Source organism: Schistocerca americana, chromosome 7 (genome assembly GCF_021461395.2).
Source record: "Schistocerca americana isolate TAMUIC-IGC-003095 chromosome 7, iqSchAmer2.1, whole genome shotgun sequence".
NCBI lineage: Eukaryota > Metazoa > Arthropoda > Insecta > Orthoptera > Acrididae > Schistocerca > Schistocerca americana.
In genome coordinates, this window is record NC_060125.1 from 443025630 (window position 1) to 443051655 (window position 26026).

The window sequence follows — 26026 nt, forward strand, 5'->3', positions numbered from 1 at the left end:
ACTTTCTAGAGGAATTCTTTCAGAGAAATAAGTAAAACCCAGATTGGAAAGATGTTTTTAAATTTTTTGACACTGTTTACTGTTAAACTAATGTAATAATGCCCTAATGTAAAAATTCCTGTTTTTCTCATTTCCATTTTTGGGTCACTTTTAAACCCAAAGTGGGAAGTTTTGATTACTGTTCAAGGTTAAAATAAATGCAATAATGCCCTAAATATGAAACTGCTATCTTCACATTTATGTTGACTAGTTTTTAAGCTAATAAGTATGACTTTTGTGCACTGTTATTAATACTATAACAATGTCTTTATTCTATGTATTTTATTATGTATATTGACACGTTCCACATCTGAGTGACTTGCTCACATGTACAGATCTATGGAACAAGTATATAAATAAATAAATAAATAAATAAAAAGTCTGGTATTGTGAATGCAAGAAAAAGTATATAAATGTTTCCGTGTGTAATGGACTAGGAACAGGACATGAGCAGGAAAGTTTATAGAATTGAAAAAGGTATAATGTTGATTTTATTATTAATGACCATGCAGCAAGTGCCACGGATAGTGCTAGTGCTCACACAGTGTCATGGGAATTGTCCATCCCATGGTCAATAATATGAAAAGTTTTGTGGTCTATTTTACACTGGTACCCATACAAGATCCAGATCGTGCAGCAACTGAAACCTCTTGATCCACAACAACATTCGGATTTTACTCTTCCGTAACTGGCAAGACCAAAGTTGATGACATGTGACCAGGCAATATTCCATGGAGTGACAAGGTACATTTTACAATAAAGGTGCAGTGAATACAAAGAATTGCTGAATCTGGGGTATTGTTAAACTGCACGTTGTGCATGAAGAGCCACTGCACTTGCTGTATGTGACTGTGTGGTGTGGATTTACAAGCACCTTTATTCTCAGTCCGTTCTTCTTTGAAGAGAATACACCCAAAGGGCATGCCAGGTGCACCGTAACGCTTGCACGTTATTGAAACAGGTGCACCGTAACGCTTGCACGTTATTGAAACAATCTTGTACAGCATTTGATTCCTGGTTCGGAAGAGTACAACTGTGTGGAAACCACTGCTTTCATGCAAGATGGGACAACACTTTACGTTGCTCACCCAATGAAATATCTGATTAATGCAACCTTCCACAAACACGTTTTCTCCAGAGGGTTTCCAGATGCATGCCCTGCAGGACCACTTGATCTGAATCCATGTGACTTTTGGCTCTCAGGATATCTAATAGAATGTGTTTACCAAGGGCATATCGATCTCTATGTGATCTCAAGAGCAGTTTACAGGAACACGTTGCTTGGATTCCACCAAAACTGCTCCGAGCAGCTGTTGATCATGTTGTTTTAAAGATGTAGCACCTCATCGATGTCTCTGGTGCTCATATTGAACAAATTGTGTAAGCAGTCATTAATAATAAAATCAACATTATACCTCTTCAATAACTTTCACTGGGATAGGACTCCTTCCTCTACCAGATGCCACACCAAGCTCACCCCTGTTATCAAATTTCAGTATGATCTTCTTTAAACCATTAAATGATGTTGGGTCTCTCCTCAGACCTCTCAGTTGGCGACAGCCTCTAAGTGCGGTACTGTAATTGGTGCAGTTCCCATAAAACAGTTTCACTAACAGCGCGTTGTTTCTCTTTTCTATAGCTGTACTATCCACTTGCATTATGACTTGTCAAATGAAAGCATGAATGTCATACCATCATACAAACAATTTATAGAACCAGATTTGCAGCTGATGTCCACAATTGGAACTAATTCCCCCTTCCCGTGTAAATTGGTTCTGCATTAATGTACTAGCATGTCTACAAAGTTTCACTGCCATATGATAATTGCAGCCCACACTGGACCTCCCTGAGTAGCTGCACTGCGATTAAAACCACCTGGTATTTTCCCGATTCATAATTTTCGTGTGTATAGCAACAATGTGGAAAACTGAAGATACAAGTAGGGAAAACTCTTAATCTCGTACTAAACTCAAACATCATACAGTGATTCAAAAAATTACTAGAGTTAATGCAAAAATATGCAAATGGAAAAGAAGTTGATAATGTGAGAATAAATAATGAAAATTCAGTGATAATGCTACAGTGTTAAAAGAAAAGATTTGGATGAACATAAACAGAACAGTATTTGCATAATGCAGAACCAGTATCCAAAATACAGGGTGTACATAAATTATCTTTATAACTTACAACTTTAATACCTTTAAAATATATTGGATATTAACAAATGGTGTTCAGTATGTGATAACTCAAAAGTTTTGTTTCCTCATTTATACGCATCAATGTGCGCGTCCTTAGTGGCACAGATAAGTCCAGTTGGAATTAAATTTCCCTCCACATATGATTCAGAAACTCCACGGTGACATGTTCAAATGCATTACCAGTGCGTGCGTGCTTTAAAGTCCTGTAGGTTTCTAACTTCGTTTGACTCATCAGGTCCTTTAGGAAACCTCACAGGAAGAAGTCCAGTGGTGTGAGGTCAGGGGTCCGTGGTCTCCTCATACATGCCTGCTGTACCTTGCCCAAGTTAGCATCTGAAACAGATGGGTGGCCCACCCCCCTTTTATGGAGAACAGTACCTGTTTCCATAAATGACGTACACCCAGTCTGAGTAGTTGGTCAAGACAGTGGTTGCCTTCCATACCGTGTTCATTGCATTTGAGTATCAGGTATTGTCTGTATGAACCAGGCCACACTCTGAGCTTCCTCCTGTGCCATCCACATTTTATCAGGTTTTCAAATTCAATTTTGCATTAAAATTGCGTTGACTGAAAGGTAAAAAAACTCTTTGAGTTATTTTTTTCACATGTTGAAAACCATTTGTTAATATCTAGCCTAGTTTTAAAGTTATTAAAGTCTTAATTTGTGAAGATAATTTATGGACACTCTGTATTATGTTCTTCAGTTTCCAAAAATTTAGATGTTGTACACAGCTTGCTAGAAACTTCAAGCTAGGATGAAAAACTGAAGTAATTATTTTAATTGACTGTTAATTGATTTGCTGTTGGGTTTCTTTTTACCAGTTTAAAAAATATTGAAGTTTTTCTACCTTTATAAACAGCAATGGTGGCACTTCTAATTTTACGGAATACCAATAGCTTTAATTACTACAGAGACAAAAACAATGACTTTTACTTTGTTATTTTATAACAGGAAGAAAGTCTGGAGATGAAAGTGATAGTAGTCGTCGTAAAAGGAAGAGACGTAGTCGCTGGGCCCCAGAAACTGAAAAAGTGGAAATTGCTCCTCCTGTTACTCAAGGTATTCTGGAAACATTTCCGATGAAGTTCATTTTTGTTTTATCGCACAGAACTCCAGGTGAAGTTATTTGAAAACTATACGAGCAGCAACAGAAAAATATTATTTTTGTGGCTTCAGTAGTTAATACTAATTTAGATAGTGCTGTAAAAGTAATGTCAAAAAGTACGTATTTCCAGAAACAGCTGTAGGCATTTAGAGACACGGACTTGACTTACATGGAGGAGAGAGACTAGGTAAGTGCGAGAAGTTGGGAAACAGAAAGGGGAGGGGGATAAAATAGTATTGCAAGAAATGTAATACAATCAGAGAAATTTGTGAAAGAAAAAAGTAACTTGGATTAACACATCAAATCCTGAGTTGTAGTTGTCAAGCTGAAACAGAAAATTGAGTAGTGTGTTTTTATATTTTGCAATTTGCAAATAAATGTGCTGATGCTTTTATCATATAAGAAATATGTCAGCTTGAGCTTATTTTTGTAAGTAAAGGATGTTTTAGAAAATGTGCTGTACTTCATAGCATTTCAATCATTTTAATTTAAATAGAAAAGAAACCTGTCATCATTTAATGTTTGTCATTTACTATGCTCAAACGTGGAAAACAATATCTGGTATGCACTGTAATACATCTAGAAACTCTCACTACATCTGTGAAATTCACACTCTTATACATTGATTTGTTTTATCCTGCTTCTTCTGCTAAAGCCAAGTCATAGTTTGATCTTTGTTACCGTAAACTAGTGATTTAATATACCACTTAGAAAAATCACAAATAATTAAATCGCAGTGCTGAGCGAACTTTTGTTAACTATGAAGAGAACTTTGCCATGCAGCAGAGCAAGTGTCTGGACAGCTTGTGATGAGTGCCTTTGTACTGCTAGTATATACAGGGAGGGCAAAATGAAACTAACCGCCAGTATATTTATAAGACATGATACTGACCCTTGCTAATAAACACAACATCTGCCAATCAGAGAAAATGCTGGAAGGCATGATTTCAATGCAACAATCAGTTGCTGTAATATGCGTATCTTGTGCATGCTCTCACCATATCACTTCTCATTGTCATTACATTTGAGTAAGAAGTGCAGATGTGTTTGGACCCCAGTTGAATACAATACAAAATGATATGTTAGTGATAAAATGGTATTTGTGATTCTTCATAGTCTCTCGGTACAATTCATGACAAAATACACTCCTGGAAATTGAAATAAGAACACCATGAATTCATTGTCCCAGGAAGGGGAAACTTTATTGACACATTCCTGGGGTCAGATACATCACATGATCACACTGACAGAACCACAGGCACATAGACACAGGCAACAGAGCATGCACAATGTCGGCACTAGTACAGTGTATATCCACCTTTCGCAGCAATGCAGGCTGCTATTCTCCCATGGAGACGATCGTAGGGATGCTGGATGTAGTCCTGTGGAACGGCTTGCCATGCCATTTCCACCTGGCGCCTCAGTTGGACCGGCGTTCATGCTGGACGTGCAGACCGCGTGAGACGACGCTTCATCCAGTCCCAAACATGCTCAATGGGGGACAGATCCGGAGATCTTGCTGGCCAGGGTAGTTGACTTACACCTTCTAGAGCACGTTGGGTGGCACGGGATACATGCGGACGTGCATTGTCCTGTTGGAACAGTAAGTTCCCTTGCCGGTCTAGGAATGGTAGAACGATGGGTTCGATGACGGTTTGGATGTACCGTGCACTATTCAGTGTCCCCTCGACGATCACCAGTGGTGTACGGCCAGTGTAGGAGATCGCTCCCCACACCATGATGCCGGGTGTTGGCCGTGTGTGCCTCGGTCGTATGCAGTCCTGATTGTGGCGCTCACCTGCACGGCGCCAAACACGCATACGACCATCATTGGCACCAAGGCAGAAGCGACTCTCATCGCTGAAGACGACACGTCTCCATTCGTCCCTCCATTCACGCCTGTCGCGACACCACTGGAGGCGGGCTGCACGATGTTGGGGCGTGAGCGGAAGACGGCCTAACGGTGTGCGGGACCGCAGCCCAGCTTCATGGAGACGGTTGCGAATGGTCCTCGCCGATACCCCAGGAGCAACAGTGTCCCTAATTTGCTGGGAAGTGGCGGTGCGGTCCCCTACGGCACTGCGTAGGATCCTACGGTCTTGGCGTGCATCCGTGCGTCGCTGCGGTCCGGTCCCAGGTCGACGGGCACGTGCACCTTCCGCCGACCACTGGCGACAACATCGATGTACTGTGGAGACCTCACGCCCCATGTGTTGAGCAATTCGGCGGTACGTCCACCCGACCTCCCGCATGCCCACTATACGCCCTCGCTCAAAGTCCGTCAACTGCACATACGGTTCACGCCCACGCTGTCGCGGCATGCTACCAGTGTTAAAGACTGCGATGGAGCTCCGTATGCCACGGCAAACTGGCTGACACTGACGGCGGCGGTGCACAAATGCTGCGCAGCTAGCGCCATTCGACGGCCAACAGCGCGGTTCCTGGTGGGTCCGCTGTGCCGTGCGTGTGATCATTGCTTGTACAGCCCTCTCGCAGTGTCCGGAGCAAGTATGGTGGGTCTGACACACCGGTGTCAATGTGTTCTTTTTTCCATTTCCAGGAGTGTAGTTCATAGTTAAATAGCCAGATATCAGTGTCCAATGGGCATGATATTTCGGTAAGCAAAGACATTGGCATCAGGTAAGCTGATGAACTGAGTGCTTAGGGACCGGTGCAATGCTTTCACCTCTTCCCCCGTCCTTCCCTCCAATAACCCACTCACTCCGTGGTCCATACCCAGCACCTTCTTCCACTCCTCTCGTTGACTCATTGCTCTGTACTCATTTTGCACCCAGAGATGCCTGCTTGCAGCATCTCTGCTCTTGCTCAGTCTGCCCCCAAAGTGAGTTCAGTGTGTGATATCTCTTTCTCTTTTAATCAGACTAAGTGTTGTGCTAAGGGTGTAGCCAATATCATGATTGGTCAGTGGTTCCCTTACTCGAGTTCGTTTAGATTCTTTAATTACACAGTCCCACATGTTAGACATTTGTAGTTAACCCATAATCAATTCTATGTAATTCTGAAAGGCAATATTCCATGACTGCCAACTTGTTAAACTGTTGCAATCTAATGTGCCATCAATGTTCTCAGCAAAGGTCTTAGACAGTATGCACTATCTGACCTATATATGTCTTGCACATTGGCTTTGTATCTGGTAGATGCCAGATTTCCGTGGTCCAAGGTCATCTTGGACACTACCAAGCAAATGCCTGTGTTTTAATTGGTTGGTGAAAGACTGCCTTCAATTGATATTTCCAGACCATTCATCCTATCTTCCCAGATAATGCACCACAAAATGGAATAAACACATTAGCCACATCCTCCTGAAGTTCTCCTGCTTCTTCTGGTTGTACAATGGGTGCAGGACTGAGGGCTCTCCAAATTTGTCACCCGAAGAAGCTGTCACTGCAGAACACTGTCTTCAAATGTTGAAGTTCTTATTTGAGACTTACATTGTCTGAGAGGGTGCAAGCACTGTGTACCAATGTTTTTAGCACCCCATTCCTCTATGTCAGATGTTGCCAGCTGTCAGCTTGTAGGTATATGTCAGTGTGCACCTTCATCCTGTACAGGCCGTGGCCCAATGTGCTGTCTGCCCTTTTTACCAGGAAAGGGAATCAATTGATCCACATTGACTCCCATGGTAAAACTGATGTTCTGTTGCATGAAATTATTCAGCTTGTCTCTTCCATGTGGCCAGACAACGAAGGTGTTGCCTATGTACTGGAAAAAAACAGGTAGGTTTCCATTGGGCTCATTAGAAAGCTTCCTTCTCAAAATGTCCGTATACACATCGGCGACAACAGTTGAAAGTTGAATCCCCACAGCTATTCTTTCCGTCAGCTCATAGTAACCATCATTGAAGTAAAAGTGTGTAGTTGTCAAAACATGCCTGTAAAGGTTTCTCATCTCTGTCAAATTTCTGGCAAATAAGTTCTAAGGATTCTTATAAAGGCACGCTAGTGAAAAGAGAGGTAACATTGAAGCTCACAAGGATATCGCTATCCTTAAGCTTAAAGTTATTAAGGTGTCCAAAAAAATTCAGAGGGTTATACTTATAATCACCTTCCGACATTAGGGCTAAGCAAATCGTGGAGGTACTTAGCAGGTGAGTACGTTGGGTCACCAATGTTGGCAACAATTGGGTGTAAAGGCACCCCATCTTTGTGAACTTTTGGAAGTCCATGTAGGTTTGGGGAACTGGTGCTCTCTGTCATAGATTCTTAACAACTTTGTCTGGCGAGCTGGATTCTTTGAGAAGCACATAGTCTTCCTCTCCACCCTCTTCGTGGGACCAGTGTGGATCTTCCATTATGCACAGTCTTCTAGCGTGCCATGCATCTTCTCAGTCTAATCCTGGTGAGACAGGACCACAGGTGCATTGCCTTTATCAGCTAATAAGACAACAAAGTCTATATCTCCTCTTAGTTTTTGTATGGCTGCCCTCTCTCTGCTGGAGATGTTTGGTTTCATAGGTTTTGTTCATATGAAAACACGACAGGTTTCACAATGTATTCTACGACTGCTTCAGGTGGTAGTCGTGCAGCTGCCTGTTTCGTGGTTTCATGGCTCTGATGATGTCTGTGATATGTGCAGATTTAGGAGTGGCTGCAAAATGTAGTCCTTTCTAAAAACTGAAACTACATCCTCATACAACTGCTTGACTGAGGGCCTGAAGATAGTCTTGCAGGCAGCATCTTTGATATACTCTTGAATTTTGCTGTTTGCTGTCCGATGGCCTGCCTTTGTGTGGAACCCATGCACCATGTGACAGCATCAGTCCATTCTCACATCAAGAAATTTAACTGGTTGGCCAGTCATAGATGTAATTTCAATAGTTTTTTGTTAGTCGAGTCGAGGCACCAGTGCATGAAATGTACTCTTTCCCCTACCAGGGATGGGCTGGCAAATTTCTTGATTCTTCAGGCTGCTACTGACTCTGTAATGCATTACATGGCAAAGTTTGATGCCACATGTTCTTCACACCATCTCATAAGGAATGCAGAGGCACTCAGCAAACAGCTTCTCTGTGGTGCAGCTTGTCAAGTCTTTCCATGCTGCTGAAGGAATAACTTCATTTTCTTCACAATTGTTGTCATTATTATTAGTATTATAATTAATTATTATTATTACTACTATTATTAGTGACTAGCACTATGGAAATCAGATGTGCAACCTACCAGTGTAAGCACACTTTTAAGTGAACAAAAATTTAAACAAATAACATATAATAATACAATACACTGAGAGTAACACATAAGCCATTTTGTGTGATCTCATGGGCATAGAGGTGAAACTTACAGTTGCTTTTGATGAAAGTAATCTCAGCTTTATTCTAAAGAACTAGTTTCCACCACACAACTGGAAGGTTAGGAGAAAATAAATTTAATTTGCGGAATTAAATAAGAATCTTGGCTCGTAACCTGTAGTTCAGAAACGGGTAGATTTTAGCTACAGATTACAGTGTTTGATGAGACAGTGCCTCACACTTTAAGTCTCTCTCTAAGGCAATGTACATCAATAGATGCTGATTAAAACCATCAAGAAGATATCATTGGAGAAGTGTTCATGTTCCAAAATCAAACGCTAAGGAACATTAAAGAAATCACTGTACAGGAAACCTATTATGTTAGCACAGACAGGAGATTTTTCGGGTAGCATCCGTTCCTTGCGTCCAACAGTAGGGTATAAACGACGGATAATGAAAAGAGGAGATATTCAAGTTATCAAGTGAAATTGACTCGTCTGACAGTGAAGGGAGCCAGCACAGTCAGAAAGGGATTTCTCTCTGGGCACAGTTAGGCAGTAAAGGTGTGCAGTAAAGGTGTGGACAAATGGCCAGACGTGAAATGGGTAAAAGAGTCATTTGTTACTTCTGGTACTTGCTTGTAATTAAATTGAACAAGTGCTCACTGAACTCACTTATTAACCCAGTGCAGATAAAGGGGCATTAGACTGTACTGCAGAACTGTGAAGCCTACTGAGAAAGTGTAGTTCAAAACTGGGGTAAGGAAGATGGGACTGAATGTCTGTGAGAATCTATGGTAAACTGGTTCCAAATACGAAATTTCACTGATAAAAAAAATCTGTGGTGAAGTGTGTTAGCGAAGCTCCCAAGCCGCATTACGTTGTGCAATTTGAGCTGCCAAGAATGCAATCAGGAGCTGTTTACTGAAGCAGGAGCAAAGACTAGGTCTCATGGTGGTTAAGAGTGCATGCGCCTTCCTGAAGGCATGGGGTTCAAAGTCTACACACAGTGGAAGTTACCAGCATGGATGCACTGGAGTAAGATGATGGTACACTTGCTGACGGGAGCTTTGCTGGCCACCGATGTATGGTGAGTGCAGCACGTCGTCTGCAGCGGTCTGTGGAGACAAATGAAGGGAGTTGCCACACTGAGAGACAACTTCTCCTTGTAGAGGCATGAGATGCGATTCTACAGCTTCTACCACCGTAATTCGTAACAGAATAGTTCACAGGTGAATGCTGATTTCAGTGTCTAAATAGCACAGTATTACAGCGAGCATTCATGTTGCCATTATCAGGTATGCTGTTGAACTGACTGCTCAAGGGCCGGTGTGACGTTTTTCTCTCTCCTCCCTCCAACCACCTGTTCTCTACTCAGTCTGTGCCCACTATCTTCTCCCCCATCATGTGATTTGCTGGACGTCCCTTTGATCCCCACATCCGCTCCCCCTTTGGCAACAGTGTCAAGCTGCATGACCGAAGTCAACACCACCTCAAGGTGTGGTGGAGGATAACCAAATCAGCTCACATCCAAACACATCAATCAGTGTCCCTATACATACTAAAGCTGGCTGAATTATATACTAGGTAATTATTAAAAATGGGACTGTGCTTATAAGCACACAAGAAATTTAAGAATTTAAACTAAAAACCACACAGAAAAATCAAAATAAGTTGCTTCTGGTTAAAAGCTCATAACAGTTTACAAGCAAAATGGTGTGCTCTGTTATGGTGCTACATGGACGGAAGTAGCTGCCTAATGCTGTGCAAAACAAATTTGATCCACAGGAAGTAGGTAACTGCAAGAAAAATAATACTGAACAAAAATTGCATAAAGTGTTAATGAATGTGTTTATCTGGAGCATATAATGGATATAAAGGACATTTGGAAAGACTATGGGAAGGTTGTTCCTAGATCTCACTAAGAATGATTGGGAAAGAAATGAAGAATAGGAGTCATAAAGGAGTTCAGGATGTTGTGGAAAGGGCAGAGGCTCTAAAACAGAAATGAGCAGAATATACACTCCTGGAAATTGAAATAAGAACACCGTGAATTCATTGTCCCAGGAAGGGGAAAATTTATTGACACATTCCTGGGGTCAGATACATCACATGATCACAATGACAGAACCACAGGCACATAGACACAGGCAACAGAGTATGCACAATGTCGGCACTAGTACAGTGTATATCCACCTTTCGCAGCAATGCAGGCTGCTATTCTCCCATGGAGACGATCGTAGAGATGCTGGATGTAGTCCTGTGGAACGGCTTGCCATGCCATTTCCACCTGGCGCCTCAGTTGGACCAGCGTTCGTGCTGAACGTGCAGACCGCGTGAGACGACGCTTCATCCAGTCCCAAACATGCTCAATGGGGGACAGATCCGGAGATCTTGCTGGCCAGGGTAGTTGACTTACACCTTCTAGAGCACGTTGGGTGGCACGGGATACATGCGGACGTGCATTGTCCTGTTGGAACAGCAAGTTCCCTTGCCGGTCTATGAATGGTAGAACGATGGGTTCGATGACGGTTTGGATGTACCGTGCACTATTCAGTGTCCCCTCGACGATCACCAGTGGTGTACGGCCAGTGTAGGAGATCGCTCCCCACACCATGATGCCGGGTGTTGGCCTGTGTGCCTCGGTCGTATGCAGTCCTGATTGTGGCGCTCACCTGCACGGCGCCAAACACGCATACGACCATCATTGGCACCAAGGCAGAAGCGACTCTCATCGCTGAAGACGACACGTCTCCATTCGTCCCTCCATTCACGCCTGTCGCGACACCACTGGAGGCGGGCTGCAAGATGTTGGGGCGTGAGCGGAAGACGGCCTAACGGTGTGCGGGACCGTAGCCCAGCTTCATGGAGACGGTTGCGAATGGTTCTCGCCGATACCCCAGGAGCAACAGTGTCCCTAATTTGCTGGGAAGTGGCGGTGCGGTCCCCTACGGCACTGCGTAGGATCCTACGGTCTTGGCGTGCATCCGTGCGTCGCTGCGGTCCGGTCCCAGGTCGACGGGCACGTGCACCTTCCGCCGACCACTGGCGACAACATCGATGTACTGTGGAGACCTCACGCCCCACGTGTTGAGCAATTCGCCGGTACGTCCACCCGGCCTCCAGCATGCTCACTATACGCCCTCGCTCAAAGTCCGTCAACTGCACATACGGTTCACGTCCACGCTGTCGCAGCATGCTACCAGTGTTAAAGACTGCGATGGAGCTCCGTATGCCACGGCAAACTGGCTGACACTGACGGCGGCGGTGCACAAATGCTGCGCAGCTAGCGCCATTCGACGGTCAACACCGCGGTTCCTGGTGTGTCCGCTGTGCCGTGCGTGTGATCATTGCTTGTACAGCCCTCTCGCAGTGTCCGGAGCAAGTATGGTGGGTCTGACACACCGGTGTCAATGTGTTCTTTTTTCCACTTCCAGGAGTGTATTACACAAAAAATGACAGCAGAGGGACAAGACTGTACTAAAATGGATTCAGAGAGAGAGAGAGAGAGAGAGAGAGAGAGAGAGAGACCACAAGGGAGACCACCTGACCACTGGGATAGAGCACTGAAGAAAATCTTAGGCTTCCGCTGGCAGAGGACAGCAGGAGACAGAGAGGCATGGAAACAGCGATCAAAATTATATTTGTTAGTGTCCACAATTTGTGATCAAAAATAAGAAGTGTATTAGCATTCCCTCAGTACCTTGTGCTGGATATGCTTCTGCTTATTCACCATAATCCTGAGACTGTATATCTCAAATAAACACTTTTCCCACAAATAATGTTTGAATATTTGCAACAAGAGAAATAGTAGTAAGAAAATCCTGTGAAACCACAGACAATGATTGTCCCACTACAATCATGCTCAATAATGTTGCATACCAATCGTAACAAACATATGCAAATTGGGTGCATCCCATTGAATGGAAATAAAGTTTAATCTCACCTATCCCAAAGAGTAATAATCACAACAATCTTATGATTACCAGCCAATCACAATACACCTTTCACCCACTGTATCCAAAGGGTTGGAATATGATGGCTACAAAGAACTGACTGATTGCAAAGGCACGTTCATCATCTTTCATCATGTATGACAGTGTGTCTCATTTGTGTAAATGTTAATGGACTGAATACTGCACTATCTAAGGTAAGTGATAGCCTGAAATACACAATAGACTATCGACATCTGTAAGCTACACTTTAGAAAAGTTTTGGAAACGCCAACTTTGACTTCTTGCTTGCAGAATTGTTACTCCTAGAATTTTCAGACAGAGAGATGAAATGGTTTTAAATCTGCTTGAGGAACAAAAAGTAGTTTGCTGTCTGAACTGCCATAGGACACACTCTTAGGTCTGCTGTAGTTCCCCCACGTATGTCAATGACATCTTAGTACTGTTTTCCTGTAAAAAATTTATTACTGTACTGACGACTTCCAGCTCTACTGTAATGGCAGATCTGAGAATACCAGTACTGGCATCACATGTGTTAATGATATATTCATTGTTCTGATGAGCACAGAATCTGAGTCCAAATAGTGCACAGATATTCACAGCCATTTAAGTTTACCCCTGTACACTTATTGGTACTTTCCACTCAGATGGACAATCCAATTTTCTCTTGGCCACAATTGAATGGTGAATGTGCATTTGGTTAGTTGATCTATGCTGTTGCTCTATTTACAACTCAGAGTTGTGGTCACAGTGAAGTGTTTGGATGGGGGACAAAACCTTAGTTACAGTGGTGTAGTAGGAGACGGAAGGCGGATGTGTGGAAAATGTCTTTCAGCTGTTTAATCATAATTTTCTAAATACTTATCTCTTGCAACATTTTCTTCCTATTCTATGATCGGCTTAACATGAATCATTTCATTGAGCTGCAAACTTGATTGTAAAGTTTTATATTTTTTGCCAACAGCAATCACAGGTACCAGCCCATTACTTACAAAAATATCACGCAATCATCCTGCTCTTATTCAGTATGCAGTTCAAGCGTTTGGAACTAGCAGTCTATCAGAAGAGGACTGGAAGAAGGCAGAGGACCATTACAAGGTAGTATATGTTATCATATAATTATGAAAGTGAGGTGATCATGTATTTATTTTTGCTTCTAATTGTTGATTACTGCACTGCCACATTGATTCATTGCCCATTTATGCAGCATACTGATATTCACCTTGTTTTATAATCTGCTTGAGCAACAACATTTCTACTTTTTTCCTCCCCCCCCCCCCCCCCCCCCTCCCCTAAATAGTTTTGCACAATGATCGGTAAGTAAAAAGTGTTGTCAGGAATTAATGCAAGAAATGCAGTAGAAGGTGTACAATTTTGCTTTTGCCGATAGGCGGTGACAATGGTAAGTAGCGGTCAAAGGAAACAGATCCCAGACGTTGGGCAGTTAGCTTGGACCTCGTTCAACATAACCTCATTCAAACACAGTTGATTTTTGTCTGCATCATAAAGTTGTTCGTGATTGAAAATTACAGTTTACGAGCCTAATTCTTGTCATTTGCTGGAGGTGTTACTGTTTTGTTTCAGTATGAAGAAAACAGCGGCTGAGTCTCATCGAATGCTCTCAAGTACGTATGGTAAGGACACTAATAGTGAAAGAATGTGTTGTGAGTGGTTTCAATGCTTCAAGAACAGTGATTTTAATGCCGTAGACCAGCATAGTGGTGGAAGAGATAATATGCAGAATTGGAGACATTGCACAGTGAAGATTCGCGTCACTCGAGAAGAATTGACAAGATTAGTGGGAGTGACACAGCAAGGCATTTCAAAGCGTCTCAAGGCTATGGGCATGATTTGGGAAGGAGCAGCTTGGGTCGTGTATGAGCTGAAACCAAGAGACGTTGAACAGCGTTTGCGTGTTTGTGAACAGTTGCTTCAGAGGCAGAAACGGAAGGGATTTGTGCATCGCATTGTGACCGGGGACAAAAAATGGGTTTATTACGATAACCATAAATGCAAAAAATCATGGGGATATCCCGGCCATGCTTCCACGTCAACAGCCAAACCGAATATTCACAGCTTCAAGATCATGCTCTGCATTTGGTGGGACCAGCTCATTCTCGTGTACTGTGAGGTGTTAAAACCAAGTGAAACAATCACAGGTGCTCATCGAATGCAATTAATGCGTTTGAGCAGAGCATTAAAAGACAAATGGCCGCAATACAGCGAGAGGCACAATAAAGTGATGTGTAATAATTACGAAACATGGGACATGCAGGCAAGAAAATGTGTACTGTTTGAATGGGTGCCGCCTAGAGTTTCAGAAAATCGCCATTAGAAGTCAGTCAATGTGTCTTCTCATCTGCAACATAACTCAGCCCCACGTTGCGAAAAGAGGTCAAAACGTACTTGGAAACGTTAAAATGGGAAGTCCTACCCCACCTGCCGTTTTCTCCAGACATTGCTCCCTCTATCACCTATTGAGATCAATGGTGCGTGGCCTGGCTGACCAACACTTCTGATCTCATGAAGAAGTCACAAACTGGATCGATTCGTGGATCTCTTCAAAAGATGAACAATTTTTTTGACACGGGATTCGTACACTGCCCAAAAGATGGGAGAAAGTAGTGGCCAGTGATTGAAAATATGTTGAATGATACATGTGTAACCAATTTGTTTCATTAAAGCCTCAAATGTAGGGGGGGAAATGGTGGAGGCAAAGTTGTACACCTTGTAGAATTTATGGTAATTAAGTGATGATAATTGTGGAAGACTCACTTTCAGTGAAATATTTCGGTTTAATAGTGTGTAGCTTATACCTGCAGGCAAAGAAGGAACACTGTTAATCTTGTATAGCAGAAGAAGCAAGAAAAATAAAACAGACCTCAAACTGTAGTAGAATGTTTTGTCAAATAAATATAATTCACTTTATATGTACGGGGTGTTTCAAAAAGAATGGCCTTATTTTGGACAGTAATAATTACAAAACATGGGACATGCAGGCAAGAAAATGTGTGCTGTTTGAATGGATGTGGCCTAGAGTTTCAGAAAATCACCATTAGATGTCAGTCAATGCGTCATCTCACTCTGCAATCAGTCAGAAGTAAGATGGCGTCAGCTCAACAGAAAGCATTTTGTGTGTGGCAGTTGGGAAAGAGTGAGTCAATGGTTTTGGTCCAGTGTGCTTATCATTGGCATCTTGGCATTTATTCATCTGCACCCAAAAACATTCATCATCGGTATCAATTTGAAGAGACAGGATGCTTGTGCAGAGGTAAGAGCCCAGATCAACCTCACACTTCTGATGACACAGTGGAGAGACTCTGCAGGCTTTTGAGCAGAGTCCATGAAAGTCTGCTTGCCACGCACACAGAGAACTGGGAATACTTCATGCCTTATATGACTGACTGGTGAATGTTAAGGCATTGTTTTTATCTATAAACCATACAGACTATGATTGGTGCAAGCTCATTTGTTTGGTGATAAATGGGAACAGATTGACTTCAGCAATGCTCTGGTAGAGGACACAGAAGATGATACATTTTTACCGTGGTTAGTTTTCAGTGATGAAGCAACATTTCATGTTAGCAGTAAAGTAACCCGATGTAACATGAGCGTATGGGGACTTTAGAACCCTTGTTACGTTATTGGGCATGAAAGAGGCTCAGCTGAAGTGAACATTTTTTATGCCATTTCTTGTGAAAAAGTGTACAGCCCCTTCGTTTTTGAGGAAAACAGTGACTGGAAAGAGCTATATTCAAATGCTGCAGAATTGACTTTTTCCACAACTTGAGGAGTACTCTGATGACTCCATTTTCCAACAGGATGGAGCTCCACCACACTGGCACAACAACGTATGTCAGTATCTCAATGACATTCTGCCTCAACACTGGATTGGGCGCATGAGACCCAGAGATTCTGCACTGCATTCTTGGTCTTCGAGAATGCCAGACATGACTTTGTGTGATTTTTACTTATGGGGATGTATGAAGGAAATTGTGTTCATCTCCTGTTTACCTCACGATATAGCAGAAATGAAGAACGGGATAACAGCCGCCATAACTTTTGTAAAAGCAGATATATTGTGTAGAGTTTATAATCATTTAGACATTGTTCATGCTGCTTATGGTGGACACAGGGAGCATTTGCAGTAGCATACCTAAAACTTTAAGATTTTGTGTGTATTTTGCAATTTATTCCGTGTTTGCATTCTGTTTTTGTCAGTAAGTAGGGAATTTGGAAGTCAGGTCACTCTTTTTGAAACACCGTGTGAACAAAAATTCCAAATAATTGGATATTAATAAAATGAACAAGAGCATTGCCGGCCGGTGTGGCCGAGTGGTTCTAGGCGCTTCAGTGTGGAACAGTGCGACCGCTATGGTCCCAGGTTCGAATCCTGCCTCGGGCATGGATGTGTGTGATGTCCTTAGGTTAGTTAGGTTTAAGTAGTTCCAAGTTCTAGAGGTCTGATGACCTCAGATGTTAAGTCCCATAGTGCTCAGAGCCATTTGAACAAGAGCATTGAAGAGGGAGAGAGGCTAATAGAGACACGTTTTGATAAATTTAATGAACTCTTTTTAGAAGTCAGGATAATCAGCAGACATGGAAAATATTATTATCTGTACCAAAAGGAAAAGTCACTTGAGAAAACTATAAAATTGTGAGATAGAACAGCAGACAGTACTTCCTTTCAGAAGATGAAATTCTTAGTACTGCCTATAGACAAACACAAAAGACAAAAATGATCATAGCTTTCAGAACTATTAGTTCTTTCCTTAATGAGGTAAGAGTGGTAGGTTAGGAAAGTTAAGATGGGAAGGGCAGGTCACTCAGACCCCACAATGAGAAGGACCCATCTGGTATCAGAATGGTAGGAGACAAGAGAGGGATGTTTGAAATAATACATTGGTAAACAACGTGCCAGCTTCATTTCAGATGACAGTGACAAAGTGAAAAGTAAACATGGGTTAAGAGGAAGGGAAATGAAATTAATATTACAGTACCATGTTCTTGGAAAAAAGCACAGATCATATCCATGTACAAGGAGGGTAGTAGAAGCGATCCACAAAACTGCCATCCAATCCTTGACATCGATTTGTTTTAGAATCTTAGAACATGCTCTGAGCTGAAACATAATGAGATATCTCAAACAGAATGACCTCCTCTGTGCCAACCAGCATGGATTCGAAGAAACATCGATCATGGGAAATCCAACTCGCAGTTTTCACACTGAAAGCTTTTTATCAACACAGTCAGGTAGATGCAGTATTTCTTGATTTCCAAAAAGCATTTGACTCAGTACAACACCTATGCTTATTGTCAAAAGCACAATCATATAGGGTGTCAAGTGAAATTTGTGACTGCTTTGAGGACTTTTTGGCAGGGAGAACCCAACATGTTATCTGGGCTGGAGAATCATCGTCAGATTTAGAAGTAACTTCAGGTGTAACCCAGGGAAATGTGTTGGGACCCTTACTCTTCATGTTGTATATTAATGACCTTGCGGACAATTTTAATAACAACCTCCAGCTTCTTGCAGGTGATGCAGTTATCTATAATGAAGTACTATGTGAAAGAAGCTGCATAAATATTTTGTCAGATCTTGATAAGATTCCAAAGTGTTGCACAGATTGGCAAGTTGCTTTAAATTTTCAAAAATGTAAAATTGTTCACAGAACAAAAAACAAAAACATGGTACCCTAAAAGAATAATATCAATGAGTTCACACTTGGAATCATTTAGCGTATTTGACTGTATTCTGCAGATTAATTTTAATAACCAACAGCCTCAGTTACAACGTTTACCTAAAATTTACCTAGGTTTCAGTCGGGATAACCCCACGTTCTTCAGAGTAAAAGTAACTACCGTTTGTCCATCGTGGACATTGTCAAGCTAAAACTACAAATCCATAAATTATCGTCAGACTGTAAAAACTTATCCGAAACTGCCTCAGTCCCACTTCGCGACCGCGATGCGGCAGCCATGAGTGCTGTACTGGAACTGACCATAGCATCATGAGCCCCGCCTAGGCGGACACAATACCTTGCGCCTACGCATAAACTGTGTGATAGTTACTTGTTGTGACAAGAAGCAAACCTAACTCCTGACCTTGAATTTACTAGTACAGTGAAATAAAAGGTATAGCTGAGGAAAAGGGCATATATGTTATCCTGTGCAGAACGTACTTAGATCGATTATCTTAACATTTGTGAAGTATTCATTGGTCATGATATGAGGAAGATATCATGTGCTTACAAGGTATGGCCTGTCGAGGAAAATTTTGTGCTTAAGCGCGAAGTTTAATCACCTAAAAAAAACATTAGAAGTGGGAAGGATAATATAAAGCCAACATTGTCATTATTATGACTAGGTCTAGAAATTTTTGAGACGTAAATGTTAAGCACTTGCTTAGCTATGGTTACAACGCATGAACATGCTATTGACTTAGCACACAAATGGTCATGATTGAACTTATGAACAGGTCTAAATCTAATGTGTAACACCCGGCAATACGGGCCATATAAAATAGATGGTCATTATTCAAGATTAGTGTATTTTACCTGAAATGGTCTAGAATCAAGTCAAAACTAATGCACGTGCCTGATTGAGCTTCTTGACGAAGTTATGGTTATGAGTTACAGAAAACACTAAAGTAGGGGATAATGTGGCGGCAATGGAGTACTCAGTTTGCCTTCATGGAGGTGATCCACACACAAACTGTAAAATCTGTGTGTGGAACACTGCCATCGTAATTCAAGCCTGGTGACCACTGCCACTATTTTATATGGCCCTCAAAAGATTGATTCTGAGAGTTTCAAAGAATAAGAAGATAAACAGAATGTGGTTATAACTCACTCCTAGAGATCGAAATGATTAAGTAGCCCACTTCCCTATATGATACATCAACGACTTGGGTCTTAAAAACAAAATTGAAAAAAAGCGTTTTTGAGAGCTCCTGCAGTTCATCGAAGTTCATAACGGGCATCTTACGAATGAAAATGTTTCTTATATAGTGCTACAGTCTAAAATATTACGGCGGAGATCTTTCTTCTCTGTCTACTGTTGTTGAGGATTTGATTACAGATAAATACTTGTGACAAGCAAGAATATGGAGATGACTGCTGCTAGTTACATTCCCAGTAATTTAAGTTGTGTTCTTAGATTCATGAGTAACTGCATACTTGGAAATCGCTACATATTCGGAAAAAATGATGAATTATTTCTGACAAGAAAAAAATAAAGGTCGCTGTCAGTTGTTTCACTCACAATAATTTGATCTCCAGCAATTTCATATTTCGCTTTTTAAACACACACAAATCACGAAATCATTATTGAGGAAGTGTGCTCTTACGTGTAAGTAATAACGAATATTGCAGAAAAATCTTAACTTACATGAATAACAATGTCTCAGAACATGTTGCATATATGAAGATGAAAAAAAAATTTTTTCACCCATCCATGCGCAAACCCGTGTCCTTTCGCTTTGCATTCCGGCGTGCTAACCTCTTGGCCGTGCCAAACAACAGAAGCACAGTGCTCAATTCTCATACTATTTTGTAGAGGAACATAGGCTAACTTCATTGACAAAGGGGCTGTGTTAAGTCATAAATGCATTATAGTTTGGAAGGTTTCCAATATCAGGCTTCACATAACTGCTTTCCATTGTTACTTGAATGTTGTAAACACATTTAGATAATTACTAACTAAACCATTTGTGAGGAAAAGTACATAAAGTCACTAGTAACGTCAGTTCACACTCATGCAATATACATAAGCAGAGCTGATATCTTGATATTTAATGATCTTTAAACTCTTATTTGCATTAAAAAACATGTATTTTGAAAGAATATTGACCGAGAACGTTTTTTTATGTAATCATTCACAGTAACAACCTAACCATATTTGTAACAGAGGAAAATAGTCTATTATGAACTCACTTTCCAACCGGATATGTCCTCTGGTGATTCTTTAGTAACACAATCACTAAATCCAAAGCAAAGACTACTAAATATGTTTAAAATAACAAATTATAGGTGTACATAAACCACAGCTCACCGATCGACAAGGCCACACCGAAATCCAAAACCACTCGGTACAATTGTCGTAAAATCGGTGGGAGGACCATTCGGTAGTAGGTCTCAGAAGCTTACTGAATAGGAGACTTCGATAAAGAACCAAAAATGACATCACTACCGAGAGTAACCTACTACACCGCTCGGTATGAACGATACAGAATAGGGCCCCAGGTAGGGCTAACGGAAGTTATTGAATGTATTCAAAGAAGGGCAGCAAGGTTTTTTTTATCCATGGGAAAGTGTCACAGTGATTCTGAAGGATCTGAACCCACAGACTCTTGAAGACAGATGTAAGCTATGCTGAAAAAGTCTAGTAACGAAGTTTCAAGAGCTGACTTTGAATTATGACTCTAGGAGTATACAACAACATGAGATTAGAATAACTGCAATATGCATCAAGGCACTCAGACAATCATTCTTCCTGCACTCTATACATGAGTGGAATGGCAAGAAACCCTAATAACTGATATAACGGACATAACTTCTGCCGTGCACTTCACAGTGGTATGCATAGTGTGGATGTAGAAGTAGATATAATAGTTCAGATGATCATGGAAAAGTAAAACTCAGTAAAGAAAATGAAATAGTTGACTAAAATAAAAATGATTGAACTTAATTAAAGAATATGAAATTGAAGGCCATTTAAAGAGAAAGATTCATTAATTTATTTAAAAATTGCTTGTACATTAAGAGGTTTTCTTATTTTTATACTGGGTGGCTATAATTAAAGTGCAGCTACTCACAGAAGTCCAGTGCAAGCTGTAACTATCTTATTGCAGTGACCCTTGGGAGAGATTCTAATGCATTAATGCAGAACTTCTTTATGCTGGAAAAAAAAATTAGTTCCAATTTTTGCCACCAGGTGCAAATTTGGCTCTGTGAATGCAAGAGATGTATAGAAATATTTCCGTATTTGATAGATTACGAATGGGATGCGGGCAGAAAAGGCCAAACAAATGAGAAAGGCATAAAGTTAATTGGATTATTAACCACTGCTTACACAGTTTGTTTGATATGAGTGTTGGAGATGGTGGTGAAATGCTGTATGGTGCCAGATGTACACCTGGTGACCAAAATTGGAGCATTTTTTGTGTGCATAAATCAGTTCTGCATTAATGGATTAGCATATCTATCAAGTTTCTCAGTCATGTGATAATTACAGGCTACACTTAACCTCTGTGAGTAGCTGAACTTTAATTGTAACCATCCAGTACAATTACACAGTTCAGAAAAGGTGGGTGGATCTTTCCGCCCTGGGGAAAGATCCAGGGCGCTCGGGTAGTGAAGCAACCATTGAAATCAAGTGTGTTATTTTCAGATGCCTTTTGTGCCACAGGGTAGTCTACTTTGCTCTTGGTCACAGAGTGTACTGCGTTTGACTGTTGTTATCCCATTCACACCAAAAAGTCACTCCTGCAGAGCCTGGCCACCCGGTTAGTGTGTAACTGCAATGACAAAATGCCCTTGCTCAGTATGTTGAGGATCTCACTAAAACCTACACAGATGGGCTTTATCCCCCAGACTTAGTCCACTGTTTCCCCTCAAACCCCCAATCCTCCCACTGGCCCCAAGAATGAGCCACAAAGGAGTGTCCCATTGATCACCCAGTACCACCCTGGACTGGAACAACTGAACCACATCCTTCACTAGGGCTTTGATTGCCTATCATCATGCCATGAAATGAGGGACATTCCGCCCGAGATACCTCCCACCCCTCCTAAAATGGGGTTCTGTCACCCACCCAACCTGAACAGCATTGCTATGGTAGCAGCCCTGTAAACAGCTAGAGGTACCATGGGATACAAAATGAGATATTACCTCCTAGTCTGTGCACAATATGTCCACTGACATACACACATCAGCAGTACCATTTGCAATGGTGCTATGACTGTAAGGAGTGGACCAATGAGAAATGGGGTCACATGCTCTTCTTGGATGAGAACAAATTCAGGCTGAGTAGCGATTCTGAATGTACCCTCATATGGTGGAGGTGGGAATGTGTAATGCACTCAGGAACATTGTCGAACATGGTTGTTTTGGTGGTCCAGCTGTTAAGGAGTGGCGAGGTATAATGTCACTTGGGGATACTGACTTCCCAATCTTTGAAAATGATACACTGATCGGACAACATTATTGTGACACTGTATCTCTTCCCCACATACCTCCTTTTGGTGTTGCATTCGGCCCTGACTTCTTTTTAATGCATGACAGTGTCCAACCACATCAGACAGTGGAGATGGAGCAGCTCTTGGAATGAGAGGATATTCGACCAGTGGACTGGCCTGACCATTTCCCCAACTTAAAGCACGTCGAGCACATGTGGGATGCATTGGGGAGATGTATTGCAACATGTCCACATTCACAGCAACCATCCAACAGTTGTCAGCTGCATTGGTGGAGGAATGCAATGCCCTACCACAAGAACTCCTTCCCAACATTGTGGCCAGCGTGGAAGCACATTTGCAGTGACATGCATTTCTGTCTGTGGTGATCATACAACCTATTAAGATCCATGTCCCACCTTTTGTAATGTCCAAGGGACCATCGTAAAGTACGGTGACTTAGTGTAGTTATTGTTTTCGAATAAAAATTTTCGGTTTGTCTCACCAGATATTTTGTTCAGTTACCTTCTGTAATGTATTTTAGCATTTCTTTCCCTGTATGTTCCAAGTTTCGTTGAGCTATGATATTTGCCCGTGACACAATGTGCAAGTTACTTCCGCCGAGTTTCGTACACCAGTGTACAAGTATGTAGGAGTAATACTGAGGAGCTGTATGAAATAGGACAGTCACATCAAATCATTAGCATGGAGGGGGAATGGAAGACAGATTTGTCGCACCTCGAAATGAAAGTCTATAAGATACGCAACTGGTGACTTCTTCTAGAATTTTGTTTTAGTGTTGGGAGTCAAGGAGGCATGACAATAGAAACTGAACAAATTAGAAGAGAGCCTACTGGGATCATAATAGGTCAGTATAGATCATACAAAAGTGTAACAGAATTGTTCAGGGAAATTGAATAGTGATGATGTATTCTTGCAAAATTGTGTCGGGAAAATTTAGAGAATCTGTATTTGGAGAAGACTATGCGACCAGTATGCTTGCCATTACCGTATATCCCACATAGGGATCATGAGAATAAGATATGTGAGATTAGAGCAGGTAGAGAGACAGTCATTTTTCCCTCTCTTGATATGCAAATGGAATATGACAGAAAATCAGTAACATTTGTATGAAATACTTTCTGCCACACACTGTACAGTGACCCGTGGAGAATATATGTAGATGCAGATATCTCGCACTGAAAATTTGTTAATTTGTGGAACCTTGTGTATTAAAACTTTTTTTAATTAAAATTTGTTTGATTGTCTGTGTGAAGGCTCATTTTAAAGAAACTACTATTATTGTATTGATGTTTTTGTTTGATACTTCTCATGATCACTGTGGATTCTTTTGTGTAAATCTTATGTATTAATGACGTGTTCTTTTGAAACAGATAAATTTGCTTTATCAAGATATGCTGCGTAAGCGACAAGAAATTGAACGCCTTGCACGCGCTGGGAAGTTTAAGTATGAATATGACAGTGATGAGGAGACTGATGGAGGCACATGGGAGCATAGATTACGGATGGCTGAAATGGAAGCCACGCAGTTGTGGGCTGAAGAACTGACTAAAAAGGCTGAAGGAAAGCATCATATTGGTGATTTCTTGCCACCAGATGAACTGGAACGCTTTATGGAAAAGGTTTGTAATTGATTTAGCTCCTAAAACATATGATGAGCAATTGTTAAGAGTTCTCACCTTTCAGAGTTAATGCTATGAGGATGTTGAGCTGCTACTCCTGCTGTTTTGGCGTGTGCTGTTCTAAAACTGTAAAGAAACACACATTGTAATTTTGGTACACATTCATAATTTGTATCACTAACAAATAGCGACAAGATGGTATTTAAATGATACAAATTTTGCAGTACAAATTATACAAAATATATCTCTGTGACTTTTCATAACTGAAGACTAATATGTATTACAACATAAGATTGGGTTATTCACCTTCATATGATTCTTTTGTGACTTAAGTTTAACAATGTGGCATGTTTTATGTTCAGTGGGTTCACAGCATGACATGTACAAAGTAATGAGAAACAATCCTTTAAAAAAACAATACTTTTAGAGATAATTTCCAGGAGTACCAATTATTATTTGTTCAATAACTTGTTCACTTCCTCAACCCCCCCCCCCCCCCCCCCCCCCCAATCTTGAAGACCCCATCCTCCTTTGCTCCCTTGGGCGTCCGTACATTCCCTGACTGCTCCCTGATGAGCACACTGCTGCCCCCCCCCCCCCTCCCCTCCCCAACTTAATGTGCCTGGACGCCCCCTCATTGCTCTTGTGCCCCCAACCCCTCCCAGTTGCTTGCATACCCCTTCCCTGCCTCCCGTAGCTTGCACACACCCTCCGTGCCTTTCATAGCTCACACACCCCTCCCTCCCTGTAGTTACCCGCACACCCCCTCCACGCCCCTTATTGCTCGCACACCTCCTCCCTGCTCTTCGTTGCTCATGCGTCCCTTCCCCCCCCTCTCATTACTCGCACGTCCCTTCCCCCCCTCGGTGCTCACATTCCCCCTCCCCACCCCAATGGCATGTTGTTCCAAAGGAAAATTGGCTGCATATTTTAGGTGGAGGTTGTAAGGGGTCCGTAGGCCCTTACTATAAGTTTTGCGACAGCACAGGTCGACAGGACAAACAATCGATTGTGTGCGTCGGGTGGCGAGAGCGAGAGCGAGTGTTGAGATAGTAGGGTGGTACGCGCTGTGGGCCGAGCCGGGTGGAGGTCTGTTGCTGGAATGCAAGACCGTACCGACAAAGGGAGTGGCCATCGCCGTGGTTTAACCCCTTTGTGTTAGGAATATTCGGGAAAGTGAAAAGGTATCATTAATAGTGTGATTCAGTGATATTTTTGTGCCAATATTTGTAATTACGCGTCTACCGCGCCGGCATCATTTGGATTGCAGTGTTGGATTGCAGTGTTGGATTGTAATGTTGGATTACAATGATTGAAATTGCGTGTGACGATAATGAATAACTAAAGGGCCTGTGCTGAGATTAGCCGTTATTAATTCTGTACGACGAAGGCAGTGGCTGTCTCCTTACTTTGTGTTTTTGTGATGAATATAGGTTATTGATTAATGAAGCTGTGTTGTCGTTCTTCTTGCCACCAGACATTTTATTATTACAGCATTCGAGAAGGACAAAATGGAATGTAACAACTCCGTAGCAGTCCAATCCGATTGCCAGCCCCATTAGGTACACGGTCACATTAATTAATATCTGTTTTGGGCTGCTATCAGATCTCGATCAAGCGGGATAAGTCAGTAAGATCAAACCGGAGTGTTACAAGGTACAGCTAC

General features: G+C 41.8%; 1 protein-coding gene across 3 annotated transcripts in view; it reads left to right on the forward strand.

Annotated features, from left to right (window-relative positions):
- Positions 1–26026, forward strand: part of LOC124621787 (SURP and G-patch domain-containing protein 1) — a 173435-nt gene that overhangs the window by 111806 nt on the left and 35603 nt on the right. For all 3 annotated transcript variants that reach the window (XM_047147222.1, XM_047147221.1, XM_047147223.1), the window contains 3 exons: positions 3190–3297; positions 13508–13641; positions 24112–24360. In XM_047147222.1, coding sequence (XP_047003178.1) covers positions 3190–3297; positions 13508–13641; positions 24112–24360 — 491 coding nt within the window. The remainder of the gene's footprint in view (positions 1–3189; positions 3298–13507; positions 13642–24111; positions 24361–26026) is intronic.